This window comes from Salvelinus sp. IW2-2015, linkage group LG15 (genome assembly GCF_002910315.2).
Source record: "Salvelinus sp. IW2-2015 linkage group LG15, ASM291031v2, whole genome shotgun sequence".
Taxonomy (NCBI): Eukaryota; Metazoa; Chordata; class Actinopteri; order Salmoniformes; family Salmonidae; genus Salvelinus; species Salvelinus sp. IW2-2015.
The window spans coordinates 13592134-13616352 of NC_036855.1; the positions used below are offsets into that span (position 1 = coordinate 13592134).

Consider the following 24219-nt stretch of genomic DNA (forward strand, 5'->3'; position numbering starts at 1 on the left):
ATACTGATAGTGTGACCATATACAAATGAAAGAGATTAGTCTTGTGATTTGAGGAGTGATATGATGAGTGGCCTGTTCGGTTGAAGGGATATTTTTAGAATGGACATGGGATATGGAAGGAATGAGTGTCACACACTCTCAACTACTGTTGAACTATCCTCAAGCAGAGTTCTGCCTGTGTACAAAATATCAGAAGAGTCCTATAATCTCTACTGACCTTGAACATAATATTATTGATTGTAAGGCCAACAGAAAAAGTTACTGACCCCACTAATGGGTTTTTGAAAGACATTCTACAACCCTTTTTCATATGGCATTGATATATATTTTAATCTTACAACACCTGCTTCACAATGGAATTTTAAATCAATGGATTTTTAAATCTCTAAATGTACTTCATTTACACTGACTTCTTGTCTAACATTTCAAATACAGACCGCAGTGTATTCATTTCATTTTATAAAATTATAAAATCCTCTTGACATATGTACACAAATATATGTATATACATACATAAAACAACACAAATAAAAAGAAGAAACATTCCATTCCATCAGTCCAGCATACTTTCATTTTTCAGATGGGGGGACAGAAAGGTGAAGGCTAGCCCTGCTAGCTTAGAARACAAAGGGCTGGAGAAGAAGAAAAAAAACACACACTCAAGAGAAATGAGACCTTGTTTGAAACAAGTGTCTCTATAGTGTCCTGGTAGAAGATCTTGTTCTCAGTCCAATCTATTGCCACACTGCAAAAGGACAGGGCCGGGGGGGCGGTCACACACACGCACACGCACACACATGGCAACCAAGTGAATGCAGAAAAACAGTCTCTTAGAAGAGGGGCACTTAGGGTGTTTGTCTACGTATCCTTGCTGTCACGGAACAGGTCGACACGCAGGGCCAGCTCCTTGAAGGAGGGCCGCAAGCATGGGTCTTTGTCCCAGCATTCCTGCATTATCTCATGCATCTGAGAGAACGAGAGAGAGAACCAAAGACATGTTTATTTGGGATGGTCACAACTGGTAGCCTTCCTATGGTATATATTCATTGAAATCTGATTGTAACATAAACATGTTACCATTCACTCACATTGCTCAGTTAAGGTACTAAGTTAACTGTGGAAACTGCAACCCCTCTTTTACACATGTTATGTCACTGCATCATTAAGGAAGGCAAACGCACTATAAAGACTGAACAATGCAATACAAAATGGACATAATGACTAGAACCCAGCCCTTACCTCCATGGGACAGCCCACAGGTTGAGGCAGCCTGCTGCCTGACTTGAGGAGCTCAATGAGATGATAGACAATCAGCTGGCCCTTCTTGTCATTACCCATCATGCCCATGAACATCTGAGGATGTGGAGAAAGGATGGTTGGTCAGGTGTGAACTACAAATGATCAAACAAGTATATGTAAACTAGGTCAGTATAATGCAAGGAGTGCAGGGATGTTTGCAGTTGTTTTAGGTCTCTATTGCACACATACAGTATACTTTCCTTTATTTGCAGGCTCATGTGTATACAAGTAGACTCAAGTAGAGTCTGACAATGTGTCTTAACATACAGTGCCTTCAGAAAGTATTCACACTCCTTCAATTTTTTCTTATTTGGTGGTGTTACAAATTAGGATTAAAATGGATTTCATTGTAATTGTTGGTCAATGATCTACACAAAATACTCTAATGCCAAAAGTAATATTTTTTTTAAATGTATGAAAAATAAAACACTTATATATCTTGATTAGATAAGTATACACCCCCCTGAGACAATACATGTTAGAATCCCCTTTGGCAGTAACTACAACTGATTTTTGGGGGGTAAATCTCTAAGAGCTTTGCACACCTGGATTGTACAATATTAACATTCTTTAAGCTCTGTCAAGTTAGTTGTTAATCATTGCTTGACAACCATTTTCAAGTATTGCTATAGATTTTCAAGCCGATTTCAGTCAAAACTGTAGCTAGGCCACTCAGGAACATTCGATGTCGTCTCGGTAAGCAACCAGTGTAGATTTGGACTTGTGCTTTAGGTTATTGTTCTGCTGAAAGGTGCAATTTTCTCCAAATGTGTTCGAATTAATTAGACTGAACCAGGTTTTCCTCTAGGATTTTGCCCGTGCTTAGCTGTATTCCCTTTCTTTTTATCCTAAAAAAACTCCCTAGTCCTTGCCATGACGAGCATACCCTTAACATGATGCAGCCACCACCATGCTTGAAAATATGAAGAGTGGTACTCAGTGATGTGTTGGATTTTCCCCAAACATAACACTTTGTATTAAGAACCAAAAAATAATTTTGTTGCCACATTATTTGCAGTATTGCTTAACTTCTCTAGGGTAGGGGGCAGCATTCGGAATTTTGGATGAAATGCATGCCCAAATTAAACTGCCTGCTTCTCGGGCCCAGAAGATATGATATGCATATAACTGGTAGATTTGGATAGAAATCACTCTAAAGTTTCCAAAACTGTTAAAATAGTGTCTGTGAGTATAACAGAACTGATTTGGCAGGTGAAAACTTGAGAAAAATCCAATCAGGAAGTATATATTTTTTTGGTTTTGTAGTTTTCTATTCAATACCATTACAGTATCCATTGACTTAGGACTCAAATTGCAGTTTCTATGCCTTCCACTAGATGTCAACAGTCTTTAGAAATTGTTTCAGGCTTGTATTCTGAAAAATGARGAAGTAAGAGCAGTCTGAATGAGTTGACCCTAAAGTGTCACAGAGCTTTTTCATGCGCGAGACCGAGAGAGTGCGTTTCTTGTTTACCTTTTAAATTGACGACGTTATTGTCCGGTTGAAATATTATCGATTATTTAGTCTAAAAACAACCTGAGGATTGAATATAAACATCGTTTGACATGTTTCTATGAACTTTACAGATACAATTTGGATTTTTTTGTCTTCCTGTTTTGACTGCGTTTGAGCCTGTGGATTACTGAAGAAAACGCGCGGGAAAAAATGAGGTTTTTGGATATAAAGAGACTTTATTGAACAAAAGGAACATTTATTGAGTAAATGAATGTCTACTGAGTGCAACCATATGAAGATCATCAAAGGTAAGGGATTAATTTTATCTCTATTTCTGACTTGTGTAACTGTTCTACTTGGCTGGTTACGGTTTGTAATGATTTGTCTAGTGGGCTATGTTCTCAAATAATCGTAAGGTATGCTTTCGCCGTAAAGCATTTTTAAAATCTGACACCGTGGTTGGATTCACAAGAAGTTAAGTTAGTATTGAAGCACTTTTTTTGGGGGGGGGGGGGGGGGGCTTTATACTCTGTACTTTATACTTTGGATTTGAGATCAAATGTTTCATATGAAGCGACAGTACAGAATGTCAGATCTTATTGAGTAACAATGTTGTTTATCCAACCTTTTTGTTGTTGTTGGTGGATCAGCGTTAATATTGTGGAAAGATTGGTGCTTCCATCAATGTAATTGTCTGCATCATTTCCAATCCCTGATATATTTTTGGGGTAAATACATACATAACATACAGTTGAAGTCAGAAGTTTACATACACTTAGGTTGGAGTCATTAAAACTAGTTTTTCAACCACTCCACAAATTTCTTGTTAAAAAACTATAGTTTTGGCAAGTCGGTTAGGACATCTACTTTGTGCATGACACAAGTAATTTTTCCAAAAATTGTTTACAGACAGATTATTTCACTTATAATTCACTGTATCACAATTCCAGTGAGTCAGTACTGAACCTATGTGCCAAGGGGGATGAATAATTTTGCAAGGCACTGTATATGTATGTAATGTATGTACAGTTGAAGTCGGAAGTTTACATACACCCTAGCCAAATATATTTAAAACTCAGTTTCACAATTCCTGACATTTAATCCTATTAAAAATTCCCTGTTTTAGGTCAGTTAGGATCACCACTTTCTTTAAGAATGTGAAATGTCAGGATAATAGTTGAGAGAATTATTTATTTCAGCTTTTATTTATTCGATCACATTCCCAGTGGGTCAGAAGTTTACATACACTCAATTAGTATTTGGTAGCATTGCCTTTAAATTGTTTAACTTGGGTCAAACGTTTTGGGTAGCCTTACACAAGCTTCCCACAATAAATTGGGTGAATCTTGGCCCATTCCTCCTGACAGAGCTGGTGTAACTGAGTCAGGTTTGTAGGCCTCCTTGCTCGCAGACGCTTTTTCAGTTCTGCCCACAAATTTTCTATAGGATTGAGGTCAGGGCTTTGTGATGGCCACTCCAATACCTTGACTTTGTTGTCCTTAAACCATTTTGCCACAACTTTGGAAGTATGCTTGGGGTCATTGTCCAACGACCCATTTGTGACCAAGCTTTAACTTCCTGACTGATGTCTTGAGATGTTGCTTCAATATATTCACATAATTTTCCTCTCTCATGATGTCATTTATTTTGTGAAGTGCACCAGTCCCCTCCTGCAACAAAGCACCCCCACAACATGATGCTGCCACCCCCGTGCTTCACGGTTGGGAGGGTTTTCTTCGACTTGCAAGCCTCCCCCTTTTTCCTCCAAACATAACGATGGTCATTATGACCAGTTATATTTTTGTTTCATCAGACCAGAGGAAATTTCTCCAGAAAGTACGATCTTTGTCCCCATGTGCAGTTGCAAACCGTAGTCTGGCTTTTTTATGCCGGTTTTGGAGCAGTGGCTTCTTCCTTGCTGAGCGGCCTTTCAGGTTATGTCAATATAGGACTCGTTTTACTATGGATATAGATACTTTTGTACCCGTTTCCTCCAGCATCTTCACAAGGTCCTTTGCTGTTGTTCTGGGATTGATTTGCACTTTTCGCACCAAAGTACGTTCATCTCTAGGAGACAGAACACATCTCCTTCCTGAGCGGTATGATGGCTGCATGGTCCCATGGTGTTTATACTTGCATATTATTGTTTGCACAGATGAATATATATATTTTTATTTATCACAATTTTCTTTAACCATTTTTGGTCTTTAATGCAGGGCCGACAGACAAGTTCGTAACTTTTCCCCCCTTCCACTTGCCTCTTCCATTTTTGTGGTAATGCTGCAATTAGTTGGTTGTAATTTTGGGTAGAGCAGACATTTCCATATGTCTGTGTTAGCTGCATGTGTGACATAACTCCACCAGTTGTATTTATGATATAATTTATTATCCTTTTTCGATTCAATTAGTATATTTGAGTTTAACCACAATATTTGTTGTATTATTTGTTCTGCCTTTTCAGGTGGATTTAAACTGAAATTGAAAACAACTTTCTAAGGCTTGTTTAAAAAATGTTGTTTTCAAATAACTGAAAGTGAGCAGCTGTAATCTGAATAAAGGGAAAAAGGCCATTCTTGAACATAGGGTGAGACATTCTTACTAATTTACTAGAGAACCATTACAGATTTAAGTATAACCTTTGTATGACTGATGCCTTTAGTGAGAGATCTAATTCTTTAATATTTAATGATTTCCGCCCTCCAAATTCATATTCATTATATAAATAGGCCCCTTTAATTCTGTCTGGCTTGCCATTCCAAATAAATTGGAATATTTTTTGTTCATATAATTTAAAAAGCAGGTCACTAGGTGTAGGCAAAACCATAAGGAAATAGTTAAATTGTGATATGACTAGAGTTAATCAGGATTAGTTTTCCACAAATAGACAGGTATTTTCCTTTCCATGGTAGCAAGACCGTATCCATTTTTGCTAACTTTCCTATTTTTTCGAACTTTCTATAAAAATGTATTGGAGTGAGATCATTTTTTTCTTTCGGGATATGTATACTGAGTATGTCCACGTCCCCATCAGACCATTTTATTGGTAAACTACACGGTAATGTAAAAGTAGCATTTTTTTGTGATCCAATACGTAATAATACGTAACACTTATCATAATTTGGTTTTAACCCAGAGAGGTTAGAAAAAGTATCTAGATCCTCTGTGAGGCTGTGGAGGGATTCTAATGGTGGTTTTAAAAGAAAACATGAATCATCAGCGTACAATGACACCTTTGTTTTTAAGCCATGGATTTTTAATCCCTTAATATTATTGTTGGATCTAATTTTAACAGCTAACAGCTAACATTAATAAATAGATATGCCGATAGTGGACAACCTTGTTTAACCCTTCTTGACAGTTTAAAAACTTTGAGATGTAGCCATTATTTACTATTTTACACCTAGGGTTACTATATACATATACTAGAAACTTTAACCCATTTTATAAAGAGATTCTCCAAAATTGAAATATTCCARGCATTTACATATAAACTCCAGTCGTACTTTATCAAAAGACTTTTCATAGTCAGCTATGAAAACCAGGCTTGGTTTCCCCGATATTTCATAGTGTTCTATTGTTTCCAGTGCTTGTCTTATATTATATCCAATGTATCGTCCATGTAAAAAACCTGTCTGATTAGTATGAATAATATCTGACAAAACCTTTTTAATTCTATGCGCCAAGCATTTATCTAGAATTTTTGTATCACAACACTGAAGTGTAAGAGGCCTCCAATTTTTTTAATGGACTGGATCTTTATATATACACCACTTGGATCCTGTTTCAGTAATAATGAAATCAGACCACCTTGTTGCGTGTCCGATAATCTACCGTTTATATAGGACTGGTTAAAACATGCTAATAATGGTCCTCTGAGTATATAAAAAAAAGTTTGGTATACTTCTACTGGTATGCCATCCAGCCCTGGAGTTTTCCCAGACTTAAAGGCTTTAATTGCATCAAGAAGTTCCTCCTCTGTAATTTGGCCTTCACATGAGTCTCTCTGTACAGATGTTAATATTACATTATTAATAGTAAAAAAATACATACAATTAGCATCGGTTAGTGGAGATGGAGGAGACTGAAATGGAAACATATTCTTAAAGTACTTTACATCCTCTTCCAAAATATAGTCCGGTGAATCATCCTTCTTTTTCTCATATCACCATCATTAAAAACTCTGTTTCAAAATCACCATTGGCCTCATGGTGAAATCCATGAGCACTTTCCTTCCTCCCCGGCAACTGCGGTAGGAAGGATGCCTGTATCTTTGTGGTGACTGGGTGTATTATACACCACCCAAAACCCAATTAACAACTTCACAATACTCAAAGGGATATTCAGCGTCTGTTTTGGACATTTTTACACATCTACCAATCGGTGCCCTTCTTTTCAAGGCATTGAAAAACCTCCCTGGTCTTTGTGGTTTAATCTGTGCTTAAAATTCACTACTCGATTGAGGGACCTTACGGATAATTGCATGTGTGGGGTACAAAGATGGGTTAGTCATTCAAAAATCCTGTTAAGCACTATTATTGAACACAGAGTGAGTCCATGCAACATATGTGATTTGTTAAGCACATTTCTACTCCTGAACTTGCCATAACAAAGGGGTTGAATACTTATTGACTCAAGACATTTCAGCTTCTAATTTGTTCGACAAACATAATTCAAACTTGACATTATAGGGTATTGTGTGTAGATCAGTGGCACAAATCTCAATTTAATACATTTTAGTTCAGGCTGTAACAACAAMATATGGAAAAGTAAAAGGGTGTGAATACTTTCTGAAGGCACTATAGCTCCAACCTTGGTTCATAGCATGTTTATACTGTGTGAGCAACTTATTCTTATTTTTATGTCCCTTTCTAGCTTTTGGGCATCATAGTTTGTTTTAACAGGCTATGTGATCTTAACGTAGCCTGTTAAAATTACCCTGATGTTCCCCTTGACACCATGGGGCCTTATGCTGTAACATATACCATCTTTGCCTGAGGTCAGTAGGCTTTGCATATACAAGTAGCAAGTATTTAATGAAACAACATATTAGATGTATTTGAAGAAAAAAAATCAGAGAAGGGAGAGAGAGAGATGAACTCACTGCAGGAGGGCTGCAGTTCTTGTCGCTGTGGGTGAACAGTTCATAAAGCACTACGCCAAAGCTCCAGATGTCAGAAGCCACAGAGAACTTGCTTTCTGTCAGAGACTCTGGGGCATACCTGCACAACAACACAAAAAAAGTGTCCCAAATCTCTCTCTTATTTTTCTCTCAAAAAAAGGATGACTAGGAATTACAGTTACACCGCATAGGAAGCCAAGGAAATGTGTGAAGACGAACAGCTAAAGCACAAATCTAACACAGGAACTAATAATAAAGTCAGGAACAAGATTGCACAGTTCATAGAACTCTAAACTAGGGCTGGACAAAATGTTCAAAATACAGTATCATATCACAATATTATCCACATTTTTCACAGAATAATGGCATTTGACAGTTGTTTTTATGTTTTTGAATAATAAAAGTTCTAAATAAGCTTTGACTAGTGCATGACCCTAGGGTGGCAACAAATTCTAAGTGGATTTAACGGGGCTGTCTCTATTCTGACTGTTTTAAAACAGCGGYGTCAAACTCATTCCATGGCCATGTGTCTGCTGGTTTTTGGTTTCACCTTTCAATTTGTGTCCAATTAAGATCTAGATAACCAGGCGAGGGGAGTTCCTAACTAATCAGTGACCCTAATTAATCTATCACGTACACGGGAGGAGCGAAAACCTGCAGACACTCGGCCCTCCATGGAATGAGTTTTGACACGTGTTTTAAACTGTTTAGTCAACTTCAACCCAAAATAATTTATAGCATTTATCAATTTTTGCATTAACTGCACTCGTTTGCTATCATTTCCACACTGTGGCTTGTTTGTTTTGTCTTTATCATCAAAAAGTCACTTTTCCCTTATTTTTCTCTGTAACCATGTTTCCATCCACAGTTTTTATGTGAGTAAAGGCATACTGTATAAATAATCATCACGACAGCTTTGTTAGAAACGGGAAGTTTCGGTACAATTTTATAAATGCTGGCAGATGATTTCTTCATCCTTTTGTGTCTGTAAAATCGTGTGAGAAATGGCGGTGGAAATGCCTCAATACCGGTATGTAGTAAATATAAGTAAACCACCTAGTCCTACTTTAAACGATTATGTTGGTTAACTTCAAGAAATAGCATTGGTCACTACGAAAATAAAAACTGTTCTTTCTGCCAGTGACCGAATAAAACTGTCCCTCCAGGATTTGCAGAATTTAAAAAAATGATTTTCACAATATGCAATGATGATAATAAGCACGGAATTGTTAATTTTGCTAAAGAAAGATAGCAGAATCCTGGAGGGACTGCTAAAGGTGTCTAACCAGAAGATGGGGCTCTCTCCAGGCTCCTTGACCATATAGTACTCCTTGTCCTGGGGCAGGACCTTGCTCAGGCCAAAGTCCCCAATCTTCACCCTCAGCTCACTCTCTACCAGGATGTTCCGGGTTGCCAGATCTCTGTGGATGTAGCGCTTGGTTGCCAGGTACTCCATACCCTGCACACACAAAAGAACAAAGACAAAAACGTTCAGACCTCATACATGCTTTACCTTTACTTCACACTAGGTTGCAGTCTGTATTAGTGTGTATTATAATGTTATGAACTATCACCATATGGTAAACATCAGGCATCAGTTGAGGGTAGATATCTGGATATGGAAGAGTAAAACCATTATAATCAAAAGGTTAATGTTACTTTCATATCTGGTCACTATCAGTACCTTGCATATCTGAGCGGTATAATGCACCAGTTTCATGTGGTCTATTCTCTGCTTGTTCTTGATGAGGTAATCTCTCAGACTCCCATAGGGCAGGTATTCCATGATCAGTCGCAGGTTTCTCCGGCCTGCAGACAACAAACAAATAGAGAAACATTCACCTCTGCACGGACTTAGGATTCTACGAATAACTCGCTGAACTTGTCTTCCTACTGGATTAAAAGGATCTGTTGGAGTTACAAGGCAACTACTATTCACCTTCTGTGACTTTCAGAGAACATAAAAACACTGCCAACTTTCCTGCTCACTCAGAGTTCACACATCAATAGTGTATTTTAGAACGATCTTTTCAGAAGCAAACGGGTTACTAATGATCGGATCCTGGACTAACAGGTTACTAGATCTTCGACTTCGCACAAGACTGTGTGGCCATGCACGACTAACACCATTATCAAGTTGTCATCTCACGTCTGGATTACTGCAACTCGCTGTTGGCTGGGCTCCCCTGCCTGTGCCATTAAACCCCTACAACTCATCCAGAACGCCGCAGCCCGTCTGGTGTTCAACCTTCCCAAGTTCTCTCACGTCACCCCGCTCCTCCGCTCTCTCCACTGGCTTCCAGTTGAAGCTCGCATCCGCTACAAGACCATGGTGCTTGCCTACGGAGCTGTGAGGGGAACGGCACCTCCGTACCTTCAGGCTCTGATCAGGCCCTACACCCAAACAAAGGGCCAACTGGCGTTCATCCACCTCTGGCCTGCTCGCCTTCCCTACCTCTGAGAGTACAGTTCCCGCTCAGCCCAGTCAAACTGTTCGCTGCTCTGGCACCCCAATGGTGGAAAAACTCCTCACGACGCCAGGTCAGCGGAGTCAATCACCACCTTCGGAGAAACCTGAACCCCACCTCTTTAAGGAATACCTAGGATAGGATAAAGTACTCCTTCTACCCCCCCCCCCCCCCCCCCCGCTTGAACAAGAGTTAGATGCACTATTGTAAAGTGGTTGTTCCACTGGATATCATAAGGTGAATGCACCAATTTGTAAGTCGCTCTGGATAAGAGCGTCTGCTAAATTACTTAAATGTAATGTTAAATGAAAGTTCGCTGACGACACAACGGTGGTAGGCCTGATCACAGGCAACGATGAGTCAGCCTACAGGGAGGAGGTCAGAGACCTGGCAGCATGGTGCCGGAGCAACAACCTCTCCCTCAATGTCAGCAAAACGAAGGAGCTAATCGTGGAAAACAGGAAACATGGGGGGGAAGCACACCCCCATCCACATCGATGGGGCGGCAGTGGAGCAGGTCAAGAGCGTCATGTTCCACGGTGTCCAAATCCTTAGAACTCAAATGGTCCAAACACACAGTCGAGAAGAAGGCGTGACAGTGCCGCTCCCCCTCAGTGAGGTTGAAAAAGTTTGCCATGGCCCCTCAAATCCTGAAAAGGTTCTACAGCTTTACCATTGAGAGCATATTAACTGGCTGCATCACTGCTTGGTAGGGCAATAGCACCGCCCTCGATCGCATGTCGCTGCAGAGGGTTGTGCGGACAGCCCAGTACATCACTGGGGCCGAGCTCCCTGCCATCCAGGGCCTCTATATCAGGCAGTGTGAAAAGAAGGCCCGGAAAATCGTCAAAGACCCCAACCACCCAAGCCATAGACAATTTTCTCTGCTGCCGCATCGCAAGAGGTACATCAAGTCTGACACCAACAGGCTCTTGAACAGCTTCTATCCCCAAGAAATACGACTGATAAATAGCTACACGGACCGAGTTTACCTTGTATCTTATTGACCTTATATTTAAGTGTCTCGACGCACACTTACAGGGCCCTACACACTCACGCCATCATTTGCTCACACAAAATATGAACATACATTTATACACTCTACACACCTGCACACCCACTCACATGCAAGCTGCTGCAACTCTGTTTATTTTATCCTGTTGCCTAGTCACCTTACCCCTATACATATCTACCTCCATCACTCCAGTATCCCTGCACATTGTAAATATGGTATTGGAACCGACCATGTAAATAGTACGCTTACTTACTTATTGTGTTCTTCATATTTCGTCTTATTTCTCATGTGTTTTTTTCCTAGTATTACATTGTTATTGATTATTGCATTGTTGGGCTTTGAGTTTGCAAGAAAGGCATTTCACTGTACTTGTGCATGTGACATTAAAACTTTAAACTTGAGCCTTAAAATAAATACTTTAGGGTTTTGGCAATGAAGCGTTAGCGCAATAGCTGGAAGTTTATGGGTATCTGCTAGCATGCTAGTACATTGAACAAAAATATTAACTCAACATGTAAAGTGTTGGTCCTGTGTTTCATCGAGCCGAAATAAAAGATCCCAGAAATGTTCCATACGCACAATAAGCTTCTTTCGCTCAAATTCTGTGCACAAATTTGTTTACATCCCTGTTAGTGGGAATTTCTCCTTTGACAAGATAATCCATCCACCTGACAGGTGTGGCATATCAAGAAGCTGATTAAACAGCATGATCATTACACAGGTGCACCTTGTGTTGGGGACAATAAAAGAACACTCTAAAATGTGCAGTTTTGTCACACAACCCAATGACACAGATGTCTCAAGTTTTGAGGGAGCGTGAAATTGGCATGCTGACTGCAGGAATGTMCACCAGAGCTGTTGCCAGATAATTTAATGTTCATTTCTCTACCATAAGCCACCTCCAACATCGTTTTAGAGAATTTGGCATTACGTCCAACCGGCCTCACAACCGYAGACCATGGGTAACCACGCCAGCCTAGGACCTCCGCACTCGGCCTCTCCACCTGCGGGATCGTCTGAGAACAGCCACCAGGACAGCTGATTAAACTGAGTATTTCTGTCTGTAATAAAGCCCTTTTGTGGGGAAAAAATGATTCTGATTGACTGGGGCTGGCTCCTGAGTGGGTGGGACAATGCCCTCCCARGCCCACCGATGGCTGTGCCCCTGCCCAGTCATATGAATTCCATATATTAGGGCCTAATTTATTTATTTCAACTGATTGATTTACTCAGTAATATCATTGAAATTGTTGCATGTTGAGTTAATAGTTTTGTTCAGTATAAATACCCATAGACTTCCAGTCATTGCGTTAATGCTAGTTAGCATTGGCTCGCACAACTACTGTACCTCTAACTTCCTTCATACTGGACACAGAGACATAAGTTGTTGCCATATGTAGGACAGAGACTTGTAAAGTAAACTGAGGAGTTTGCTCCTCTCCTCGATTTCCTCCTCCGGCCAAAGATACTCAGGTGTATCCTATTGCAGAATTGTTTTGAAATCCGCCACACCCCCTTTGAATCAGCTGTTGTTTTCTCGGAGGAGAAAATCATGCACATGTAAAATGGTATGCTACTTATCCATGTATAGATCTATACATGGATGTACCTTACCACTTCACATACGTATTTTGGGATTCCTCCTCTGTAAATGTAATTTGCCTGATGACGCACTAGTGGAGAGTAATTTCAATTGGACCTTTTTCGAAAGGAGGAGAGGACGCGAGGAATCAAGCCAATCCCACACGTCACACTGTACCTGCGCTGTAACACACTCCTTTGTATTTGACGATATTCTCATGCTGAAGAGACTTGAGGATCTCGATCTCCCGCTCAAAGTCCCGCATGTGCTCTGCCGTGCTGTGCTGAAGCTTCTTCACAGCCACAACCTCCCCCGTGTTGTCCTGGAGAGGGTCGTACCGGCACATCTCCACACTGCCAAAGTTACCCTGATGGAAGAAACCAACATGATTAAGTAGGGCGGAAGAGATGACATTAAAATCAGCTGATTACTTAATGAAGCGCTTTGAGACGGAATCAGAAAGATCCACCTCCACAAACGAGAACACTGTGTGGTGTTCAAAGACCATGAATGATCATCTGTGGTCATCATTGTTCATGACAATGAGTGTGATTCCTTAGCTTGTGGCCATCATTGGCTGTGATACTGTGGTTCCTTACCTTGCCTAACTGCTGTAGGAAGATGAGGTGTCTCTCCTCAAACTGGACTGGCTCCTGGTTCTCAAACGCCCCAGTGACCCACGGGGACGCTGCTGTTCTGTTTGGCAGGAGGTCACTCTCCACAATCAGCTCATATTCTGTGGGCAAAAACAGCACAATGTCAAATCACGCAGACATGTTCAAGAATGACAGTATTTTTTGCAGACTTGTATTTGTTCCATGTCTGCTTGGATTCTCCCCATCTCTTTTAAGCCCCTAGCAGCACTTGGTCCACCTAAAACACAAACACCGGTAACAGCCTGGATATAATATAGGCTGGTAATATGGCCACCATTACACCCATGACAATTATAATAATCATGACCTCCTTGAGACAATTAACTCAATGAAGAGACCCTAGGACCCATCAGTATGACCCAGTTTAAATCGGCAATGACTGTAGCAATGCACTGACCAGGCGTGAACAGGCTGTTGAGGTCCCTGATGATGACCCTGAAAGAGGGTCTGAACGTGGGCTCGTAGTCCATGCAGCTGGTGATCAGGTTAGCAAGCTCAGTCCACTTAGGAGCAGGCAGCTGGTGGCGGTCCTCGTAAAATAGGTTTTTCTGAACCAAAGAATCATTAGAGGTATGTTAGTTTGAGACTCTTTGTAGTAGGACTGCATATCAAATTGCATTAGTGTAAACATACTGCTACATATTTCTAAAACATAACCTACTGGTATTGCTGATGTGATCCTCACCTTAGAGTTGTCCAGTGTCGCCAGTGGTTTCTCCCCTCCACTGCAGATCTCCCACAGCGTTGTGCCAAAGCTCCACTTGTCTGCTGCAAGGCTCAGGTTGGTAGAATCCTCAATACATTCAGGAGGCACCCAGGGGATTCGCTCAACCAAAACTGGGCCAGACCACAATATGTAATTAATAATTAATTGACAATCAATTCACACAGCATTTAGTGTTTAATAATCCTAACTCTGAAATAGTACAATATGATTTGAATATAATATCTAGGTTGTAATATTTTAAGATGTGAAAGGTTGTAAAAACGGAGGTATTCAAGGATTTTTGGAGGTGTGTCTCAGGTCATAGCTGGGGTCATAGCTGGGGTAACTTCGTGCACACAACTGAGTTTTGATGGATAAACGTTGCCCCCTTCTGGCAACCTAGTGGTAACACCGGTGTATCAGAGGAAGAGAGAGGAGAACTCACTATCTTTGGGCAGGACAGTGATGCTGACACCAGGGTCACTCAGCTTGATGAAGGGGGGATTCCCAGTTTTCCGATCCTCTTCCCGGATCAGCAGGACGTTCTTGGCACAGACGTTCCCATGAGCAAGGTTCTTTTCCTCCTGCGGGATTGAGGAAAGGGGACAGTCAGGAGGGGAGGAGACGGGACAGTCAGGAGGGGACGGGAAAGTCAGGAGCAGAGGTGCATAACACCAACTAACTAAACATTCACAAACTTCCTGCAGGCACTGATGGACTGGGGCAGTCTGTGGCTTGTAACACTGAGAATGTATAATTATCCATAGAGTCCCTTTATCAATGAGCAGCCATGTCTGTAGTACAGGTTGGGTTCAGCCTTACCAGGAAGTGCATGGCCCAGGCAAGCTGCTTGGCCACTTCAAGCTTCCACAAGATGTTGACTGAGTTTTTGTTCTTCTTCAGGTATGTGTCCAGGGAGCCAAACTTCACATACTCCTGCACCATGATATCTGTAAGAGTTAACAGCATTTTTACAGGGGTTAAAACACAAGACATTGTGCCAAAGGATTAATCAAATGCCACTATTAATTAACCTTTTTGCAATAAAGCATAAATATCGCTATATCAGCTTTCATCGAATCCAGCCCTCCAGTCATATGCAGCACTACATTACATACCAGAGACAACATGGGCCAATCTAAAAGCAGCAGAGGAACACTCATAGAGCACAGAGGCCGGCAGATTAAGAATGGTCAGGTAAGAGGGTTTTGATGAAACAGCTCGGTATTGTAATCCCCCTAAGAATAGCCCACCTTGACTCTGCTGTGGTCTCTTCTTCAGGTTACACAGATTATTATAACGGGTCAGAGGATCATCAGTCACAGTAGGGTAGTGGACATTAAAGGATAATAACCTAAGCTTAAAACGCAGGCAGGTAGTATGGATGGAGGGACACACTTATTCACTTGCTTTATCTGTTATATACATTTCCCAACTGGGACAGATTGATTGACTCACTCTCCTCCCCGCACACACACACGCCGTAGTTCAGCACCAGGTGCTTGTGGGATAGCTGGCTCATCATGCTGGCTGCCTCAAAGAAAGACTGTAGAGAAGGAGAGAGATAACCATCATTAATAAACACCGTCATCATTCATTATAGCCCACCATAGAYAATGTCTGATTTAAGACAATAACGCCAATAGACATGACCACAGGCAATTAGTCACCTGCTCTTACTTTCTTTGTAGAAAGATTAAGTACTTTATTTTTTGCCAATCAACTCAGGAAAACGGTTTAATGTCTGATATGTGTATATAATCTATGTGTATATAATCTTAGTTTCTTACCTCCGAGTAGTTCCTGTGGGCCTTGTCCAGGACTTTCATGATGACCTCTGTTTGGTGCATCTCCCCGTAGTCTCCCAGCTCCTTACGGACCCCTTTGAAGATCTTTGTGAATGTCCCTTGGCCTTGACTCTCAGTCTAAAAAACACACAAACAAGACAATGTCTACAATAAAAGGATGCATTCCTGAATCTTTCATTGATAATAAACAGACACTGCATGCTGGTTATCCAAAACTGTACTAAACAGTGAGATGATGACATCTACAATTTTGCTGTATGAATGAAAATAAGACTGTGTGTCTGTGTTGAACGTGAAATACTTACATATTCCAGGTCCTCTTTCCTGATCTTGTGGAACACCATTTGGTTGATGTTGCGTCTCTGTAGGGAGGGAGAGAGTGGCACATCTGAGCCCTTGTTACTCCTGGATACCAGTAAACTGGACTTGTCTGTCAAGAAAAACAAGAGGACCGTATAATCAGCCTTAACCATTGACAGTATATTGAGTTTAAGTGGAGCAATGCCTCAACATGTCAAAGAACTTCTCTGCCAATTTAGAGGCAAAAAAATCTAGATTTTAGGTGGCACTCCAGTCTCCTTTTCACCTCATTTATCAACCGATTTACTTAACAGAAGGCACATCTCAATAGCTAGTCTTGGCATGACATGGCACAAGTGGGCAAGCAAGGGGGAGGCCGGTGACATTGTTAAGTTCATGTTTTAAGTATCCCTATATTTCTGTTATTACGGGGCTATCACTCAGTCAAGAGTGCGCATGCGCAGGAAGTCGAGTCGGTTGATGGACCTAGCCTTGAGTGAAATGGCTACTTTGTAGTGTGTTCATATAGTATAGTAAACTTTGTTAAATTGGAACCTTGTCGTTGTGTCATTTCGAGTTGACGACATTGGTAGCAGAGGATGGCTAATAACTACAATGTGCCACCCGCTTCGACGAGAAGAGGGTCGTACGAAAGTTGGAAAAATGAACTGGGAATCTGGACACGCTTACTAATCTGGACGCAAAAATTAAGGCACTTGCGGTGGTATTATCGCTCGAGGAAGAGCGAAGATACAGCACTGGAAATATCCGTTGAGGATTTGAACAAGGATGACGGTATGGGAACTTTGATCACAGCACTGGATTCTGTATTTCTTAAGAGAAAGAACGAGGCATATTCAAACTTTGACAGTGTTACGAGAGATATTTCGGTTGCAATGACGGACTACATCATTGATTTCGAACAGAGGACAATAGGATGCGCAAGTACGGCATGGTTCTCCCGGATGCAGTGTTAGCTTTCAAGTTGCTAGATACTGCCCGTCTAGATGGTAGGAGAAACAGTTGGCTTTGATGCTTTGTACTGTGCTGACTTTTGCATCTATGAAGTCGCACTAAAAAGAATATTTGGTGAAAGACGTCTTGTCGCCCCAATAACAGATGGAGGGAGTGACGCAATATTACACGAGCAGCAGAGAAAAGGCGCCAACAGTCACGTCTCAAAGACAACCAGAAGAGGGCGCCATTCCCGCACAAATCCACTGGACAAATATGGAGGAGATCAAAATGTGCTATTGTCAAAGCACTTACCATTGGGTTAAAGACTGTCCTCATAAAAATGAACAAGTTAAACTAACAGAGGAAAATGTAACACAGAGATAGAGCAGTGTAAATTGTTACATAACACTGCTCTAGATAGAGCAGTGTAACACAGTTTTCAAATGAATTGCTTCTGATACTGAGATTTTATAGTTGAATCCTAGGATCTGCTGTGATTGATACTGCATGTACACGGACAGGGTGGGGCAAAATGGCTTGATAACTATGTCATGAACTAAATATGAAAGAAGTACAAATATGATTGACACACCAAGCAACAGAGCTTTCAAATTTGGAGATGGAGGAATTGTCCATTCTACAAGAGAGTTAAGATACCAGCAAAAATTGGTCAGACTAAGTGTCACATTGAAAACAGAGGTGGTCCCTACAGATATTCCTTACTATTAGCAAAGCTTCCCTCAGAGAGGCAGAGGCGTACTAGACATAAAAAATGACAAGGCAGTGATGTTTAAACAACCAGTGACTCTTGAACTTACTACCTCAGGCCACTATTGTGTAAACATTTTAGACAAAGACATCACACAGAGTCCATGCAAAAATGAGATTCTGTCTGACACAGAGCACATGGAGATTCTGACAGTCACAGAGAACATGAGCACTAAAGAAAAACACAGTATTGTTAAAGCTTTACAAACAGTTTGGACATGATACAGTTGACAGACTTCAGAAGTTACTCAGCAGTTCAGGGAATAATGATGACGAGTTGACTGTCAAGAGTGGAAAGGACCGGGAGTAGTCATTGGTCAAGATGGTGTGGTGATATTTGTGAGGCACGTAGGCATCATTGTCAGGGTGCATCACTCAAGATTGCGGAAAGTAAATGATCAACAAGATAGAGGGGCTGTTGCTGAGAATCAGTCTCCTAATGAAAATGACAAAAAGGACACAGTAACAGACACAAACCTACCAGATGTCGCATCCAATGATATGGACACTGAAACTGACACAGGAAATGGAGCAGAGACCTTCAACCATGCCACAGGTAATACTGTTGAGCGTTCAAATGAGGAAAACATTCAACAACAGCCACATGTGTTAAGAGGACATGGTTGTTCCAATCTGAAAACTGAACAAACTGTTAAATACATGGACAGAGAAAGTGGTATTCCACATACAGCAACCGTCATTGGACGAGCAGGAAAAGCAAAACACAAGAACTGGTACAACTTGTAGTACTCTGAACCAGCTACACTTTCTGGTACAACAGGGTCAGCTGACCTGTCACTTGTAAATAATATCAGAATTGAACCAATGGAAAATCGAGAAAAATAGAATGACATTCAAAATGATGATGTACTTGAAACAAAGGACGTGTCATTTGACTCAGCTAAGCTAGATGAGCTCAGTAATTGGAGGAAAAATTGTGTTTGAGGAAGTCAAAGACATTGGCCAAAAATGCGTCTCAACAAGGTGGGTGTGTACCCTTAAAGAATCCTTAACTGGAATAGTGCCTAAAGCACGTCTAGTGGCTAGAGGTTTTGAGGAGCTGGCTGCTAAAGAACTGAATACAGGTGGAAAAATGGCACAAGTGGATCCTGCAGTCTTCTATTGGCTTGATCAATGTGACTGGAGTACTTGCCTGTCATGTTGATGACTTTATCTGGGGTGGCTAGACCTTCAACTGTGATTCCACACCTCAAAGCTGTTTTCTAGGTTGGCCGTGAGGAGCATGATCATTTTTGTTATGTTGGCATAGAGTTTATTACAGTTGATGGAAAAATACTGATGCAACAGGAGAGCTATATCAAGAATCTTCAACCCATTCACATGGATTCTTCAAGAGCCGTACAAAGGAATTCCCCTCTATGTGGAATTGAAGCTGGTCAATTGAGGTCAAAGATAGGACAACTTTTATGGGCTGCGAGACAGAGTAGACCTGGTTTGATGGTTGCAACTTGGCATCTAACACAAAACACGCCACTGTACAAACCATTCATGAGGCAAACAAAGTTGTTCGTAAACTGAAATCACAACAAGTGACTTTAAAGTTTCAGCATGTTGGAAAAGATGACTCTTTGAAACTAGTTGTCTTCAGTGATGCTTCGCTAGGTTAACACTGGTGGGACAAAACTGCACTTTCTACCTGTAGTTTGTGTCACTGACAACTACTCATTAGTTGATGCTGTGAAGTCAACCWWGTCTGTCACAGAGAAAAGACTTCGAGATTAGCAGCATCAAGGAACTTATTCAAGCACAGAGAATCCAGCGGATTCTGTGGTCGACCACAAAGGAACAGCTTGCTGACTGTCTGMCTAAAAARGGARCATCCGGTCTTGTGCTCCTACAGGCTCTCGCTCCTACAGGCTCTCAGTAATGGAAAGTGGCAGCTTGAGTAATACAAATAAAAACTGTCACACAACCCATTTGTAATGGGGATCTTGAATAATACTTGGACATTGAATTATGTTGTTGATGTTTTATTTGTCTTTAAAGAAAAGGGGGAGATTGTTAAGTTCATGTTTTAAGTATCCCTATATTTCTGTTATTACGGGGCTATCACTCAGTCAAGAGTGCGCATGCGCAGGAAGTCGAGTCGTTGATGGACCTAGCCTTGAGTGAAATGGCTACTTTGTAGTGTGTTCATATAGTATAGTAAACTTTGTTAAACTGGAACCTTGTCGTTGTGTCATTTCGAGTTAACAACATCACATCAGACGAACCCCTTGAATGGCCTACACCTTGAAGTTTCCAGTTTTTATTATTTTATTTAACCAGGCAAGTCAGTTAAGAACAAATTCTTATTTACAATGACAGCCTAGGAACAGTGGGTTAACTGCCTTGTTCAATGGCAGAACAACATATTTTTACCTTATCAGCTCGAGGATTCGATCTAGCAACCTTTCGGTTACTGGCCCAACGCTCTAACCACGCTCTAACCACTAGGCTACTTGCCACCCCAGTTGTCTAGAAAAATTATATTTTGCTCAAAACATATATTTTTACCATTAAGTGTGTGTACATTACTGTATTTATGCTTGGGATATTGTTTTTGTTTTTCAACAGGAAAAATTCCAACATAGCTGGAGTGAGTCTTTAAACTCAGTTACCTTTGGATTTGGGTGGGCAACACTTGCTGAACTGGAAAATTATGCCATCAGAGCGCACAGTCTCCTTCTGGTAGCAGCTCAGCAATTCCTGGAGGTTGCTGAAGTTCCTTTTGGTTCCACTCAGATTGAACTCTCCATTAGCAGCCTTAGTGATCTGGCAGTGCTTGTACTCAATGCCATCGTATACCTAAAGGAAAGCACAGGAGCAAGAACTTATAATCAAATCAGTGTTCCTGTGACATGATAGTTAAATATGTTCTAAACTGCTTATGTTCTACACAAAGGTTTTCCAATATGGCAACAATTTTTTTAAAATATCTGTTATGTACTAAAATTATAACTTAAATACAGTACATACCCCCACGGTGAAAGTCAAAAAGTATTTGTTAAAGTCCTTAGGGCTGCATCGCAGGATGTACAGACCCCGCTTGTTCCCAGATTTTTGCAGTCTATTAATTGCAAAATCCATTCTGTGGAGAAGAACAGAGTGTATGTATGCATCTCTGCAAGTTATTGATTCACAATCAGATGATGCACAGTGCTCTATAAGGGTAGGATTCCAAACTTCACTTACGAAATGGGACCATGACAGTGGCTGGTAATGGCCTCCACCAGTGCAGGGGGTGCCACTTCTTTACAGAGGTAGTGGTGTGCATCTGTCGTCAAACGATAGTAGCCATCAATCAGCGATATAAAGGACAGAGCTTCAGAGAGGCAATTGAACTCCAGCTCCTGAGACAGTGCAAAAAGGATGAGAATACAATTGTCAAGATATTTATCCAATCCAAGAAAAACTGGAGTTGATAGAATGAGGTTTCAATACTGTGGCTGTTTCAATGTGAATATTAAGAAAGGCTGGAGGAGGTGAGAGGCTGCCGTCAATCTTACCAGAGTCTTGCCGTCTTGTTTATTGATGGTAACCACTCGACTCTCCATCGAGCCCTCCTTATTGGCGTGTTTAATACTGATGTCAGTAACGTCTGGGAAATCACAGTAGGTCTGCAAGTCCTGCTCGGAAAAAGGTGGGAAAACAAGACGTCGTTTGACTCAATCTAGAGGATATCATTCTTCAGATAAAGAAGTAAAATGTGTTGATTGAATAACCTTTAGTGCCAAGAAGCAGAAAATTGCATGACACGATTAGTTCTAAGCCAGCAACGAGCCAAGTACAGTATTTGCTTTTGCCCATCTTTACTGGAGAAAATTAAGTCCTTGAACATTTTTAATTGTTAAACACCACAGACTGATCTGATGCAATCCATCGGCATTGGATCCATTAGCAATGTAAGCCACTGTTGACCTACTGTAACAGCTCTTAAACCCATTAATTACTCAATTATACATTAACACCTCTAACCGTGGATTAGGAAAGAATAAAACGGCCAGGCCAAAGCTTCAAAATAGCATGACATCACCACCCTAAATTCAACTTCACAGTAAAACCCTCCTGACAACAGCATGAAACCATCTAAATAATATTGGATACATTTTGTAGGTAGCTAGCTAAATCACTGGGATTAATGTATGAAATTCTTTCATAGGCTATACGAGGGAACCAGGAGTTCAGTCATGTTTCCACTAAGTAAGAGATTCCACTCAAATCATAGTGTACTCATTTGCTGTATTGATCCTTCCACTTTCAGGGAAATATAGTCAGTGATGAGTCTGATAATTATGGCATTTCAGCAAATTCCCCTTCGACAAGTGAACATGAACAACCTGGACAACACTGCTGTGAGTACCTGCTCAGAGTCTTTGTGCCCGTCTCTGCACCACTGGATGCCATGATCAGCCGTCACGATGATGGTGACCTGCCCTGCCGAGGATTCCCTGACCTGGAAGCGTTCGGTGTAGAAGGCCTGCTCGAGAGACTCCATGTTGATGAGGTATTTGAGCTTCAGGTCGCGTGCCGTAGCCCGGCACTGGCTGAACTGCTGGATGAACTTCTTGAAGCGGTAGCGGATCCTCTTCCTGGTCACGAAGTTGCAGTCCTGGATGTGAGCCCTCATGTCCTTGGGCAAGAAGGACTTGTAGCTGAGGTGACAGCGGGGAAGAATAGGATAAGTCAAGCCATATGGAATAGGTTAGTATAATAGGTACCTATAGAATACCAAGATACACAATAGACCATAAATAATTTACATTGCCAATTCAAGTCATTCTGTTGGCCATACTACTTACAGTATTGTTTTAGGTATGGCCTTATGGCATTGTTGTAAATATCCAGCGGATACATTTGTCTGTAGCTACAACTGACCCCCAGTACTACCAGGTTAAAACCACTTAAGTGGTTGGACATGCATTTATCTTTCCTCTGCACCTGATGGAATTGTAGATATCCAGCGGAGACATTTGTCTTTCCTTGGCTGTCCTCATCATGTCCAATACAGCCATGCCAAGGCACTCCTCCTGAGTCTCATGTGTGTTGACAATCTTCACCCAGCCATTCACAAAGTCACTCCTCCACTAAACACAGAGACAGAGGTGGGCTGGTTAATATATTGTAGTTGTCATGACTCTCCTGTGAGGATGCAAAGATCAGGTTATAATGGATCAACGACTACAGATCCTCTCACCCGCAGAGGGGAGGAGGGATTGGTGTGGGGGTTTTATGACACCTCACGCCAATCTTATGCAGCAGACGACTCCTTTTGGTCTCTAATATTGGGATTGGAATGTCCCTTTGTCTCCAGAAGATTTTGCCGCCCAGAAACTCTAACATCCAAAAGTGAACACAGGGACAATATTTCTAACATCCGGATGTGGGGAATGATGAGACGGGAAATGGTCTATTTTGTGTTGTCATTAAATATGGTATAAAAATACAACAAAAATATTGTAACTTGAAGAGTTTTCACATTGTGTATGTCAGGTTAAATCCTTTACGTCGTGTAGGAAATATCAAGGATGAAGAGAATATTGTTGTTAAGATAGGAATGTGATTTTAGTTTTCTAACAAGATCATAGCTTGGATGATACTTTGCCCAGTAATTAGCCACACCCGAGGGAGCTCAGAGAGCGTRTCAGCATGACGGAAACACCCCCTTTTTACCTGAGTGTATAAAGGGTGAGTTGAGAATGAACATATCAGACAAGGACTCAAGCTCTAGCTTAGATCTACTTTGGTCACAACCCTGAAAATCAACACGAGGTGAAGACGACAAAGTAGCCTCCCTAACAATCGATGTTACGGCTGAGTAGCTGTTCTAAGTATCTAAGAAAGTTAATTTAATTAGGATCATCCTGTTACTCTCTTCGAATCATCGTCAAATACACTGCTCTCATCGACATGGCTGATTAGCTGTCTTCAGAGGACCCCCCCTTCCGGGAAGTGAAAGTAAACACCACCCTGTTAGCCTGCTTCAGACTACAGGACAAGGACATTGTGACCTCTTGTGGACAATCAGAGCCTTACACTTGGGAGGATGCCCATCGGAGCCCTTTCCACAAAGGCCTGAGCCAAC

At 41.2% G+C, this 24219-nt stretch overlaps 1 protein-coding gene across 1 annotated transcript in view; it reads right to left on the minus strand.

Annotated features, from left to right (window-relative positions):
• Positions 1 to 442: 442 nt before the first annotated feature.
• Positions 443 to 24219, minus strand: part of jak2b (Janus kinase 2b) — a 51634-nt gene continuing 27857 nt past the window's right edge. The window contains exons 5-24 of the mRNA XM_024001263.2: positions 23076 to 23221; positions 22498 to 22789; positions 21644 to 21763; positions 21330 to 21487; positions 21114 to 21225; positions 20756 to 20942; positions 16415 to 16539; positions 16092 to 16226; positions 15760 to 15847; positions 15124 to 15251; positions 14747 to 14885; positions 14281 to 14432; positions 13993 to 14143; positions 13539 to 13675; positions 13117 to 13306; positions 9559 to 9683; positions 9161 to 9333; positions 7857 to 7974; positions 1240 to 1353; positions 443 to 966 (exon numbers count right to left, since the gene is read on the minus strand). Of these exons, the coding sequence (XP_023857031.1) occupies positions 859 to 966; positions 1240 to 1353; positions 7857 to 7974; positions 9161 to 9333; positions 9559 to 9683; positions 13117 to 13306; positions 13539 to 13675; positions 13993 to 14143; positions 14281 to 14432; positions 14747 to 14885; positions 15124 to 15251; positions 15760 to 15847; positions 16092 to 16226; positions 16415 to 16539; positions 20756 to 20942; positions 21114 to 21225; positions 21330 to 21487; positions 21644 to 21763; positions 22498 to 22789; positions 23076 to 23221 (2898 nt within the window). The 3' untranslated portion in view covers positions 443 to 858. The remainder of the gene's footprint in view (positions 967 to 1239; positions 1354 to 7856; positions 7975 to 9160; positions 9334 to 9558; positions 9684 to 13116; positions 13307 to 13538; positions 13676 to 13992; positions 14144 to 14280; positions 14433 to 14746; positions 14886 to 15123; positions 15252 to 15759; positions 15848 to 16091; positions 16227 to 16414; positions 16540 to 20755; positions 20943 to 21113; positions 21226 to 21329; positions 21488 to 21643; positions 21764 to 22497; positions 22790 to 23075; positions 23222 to 24219) is intronic.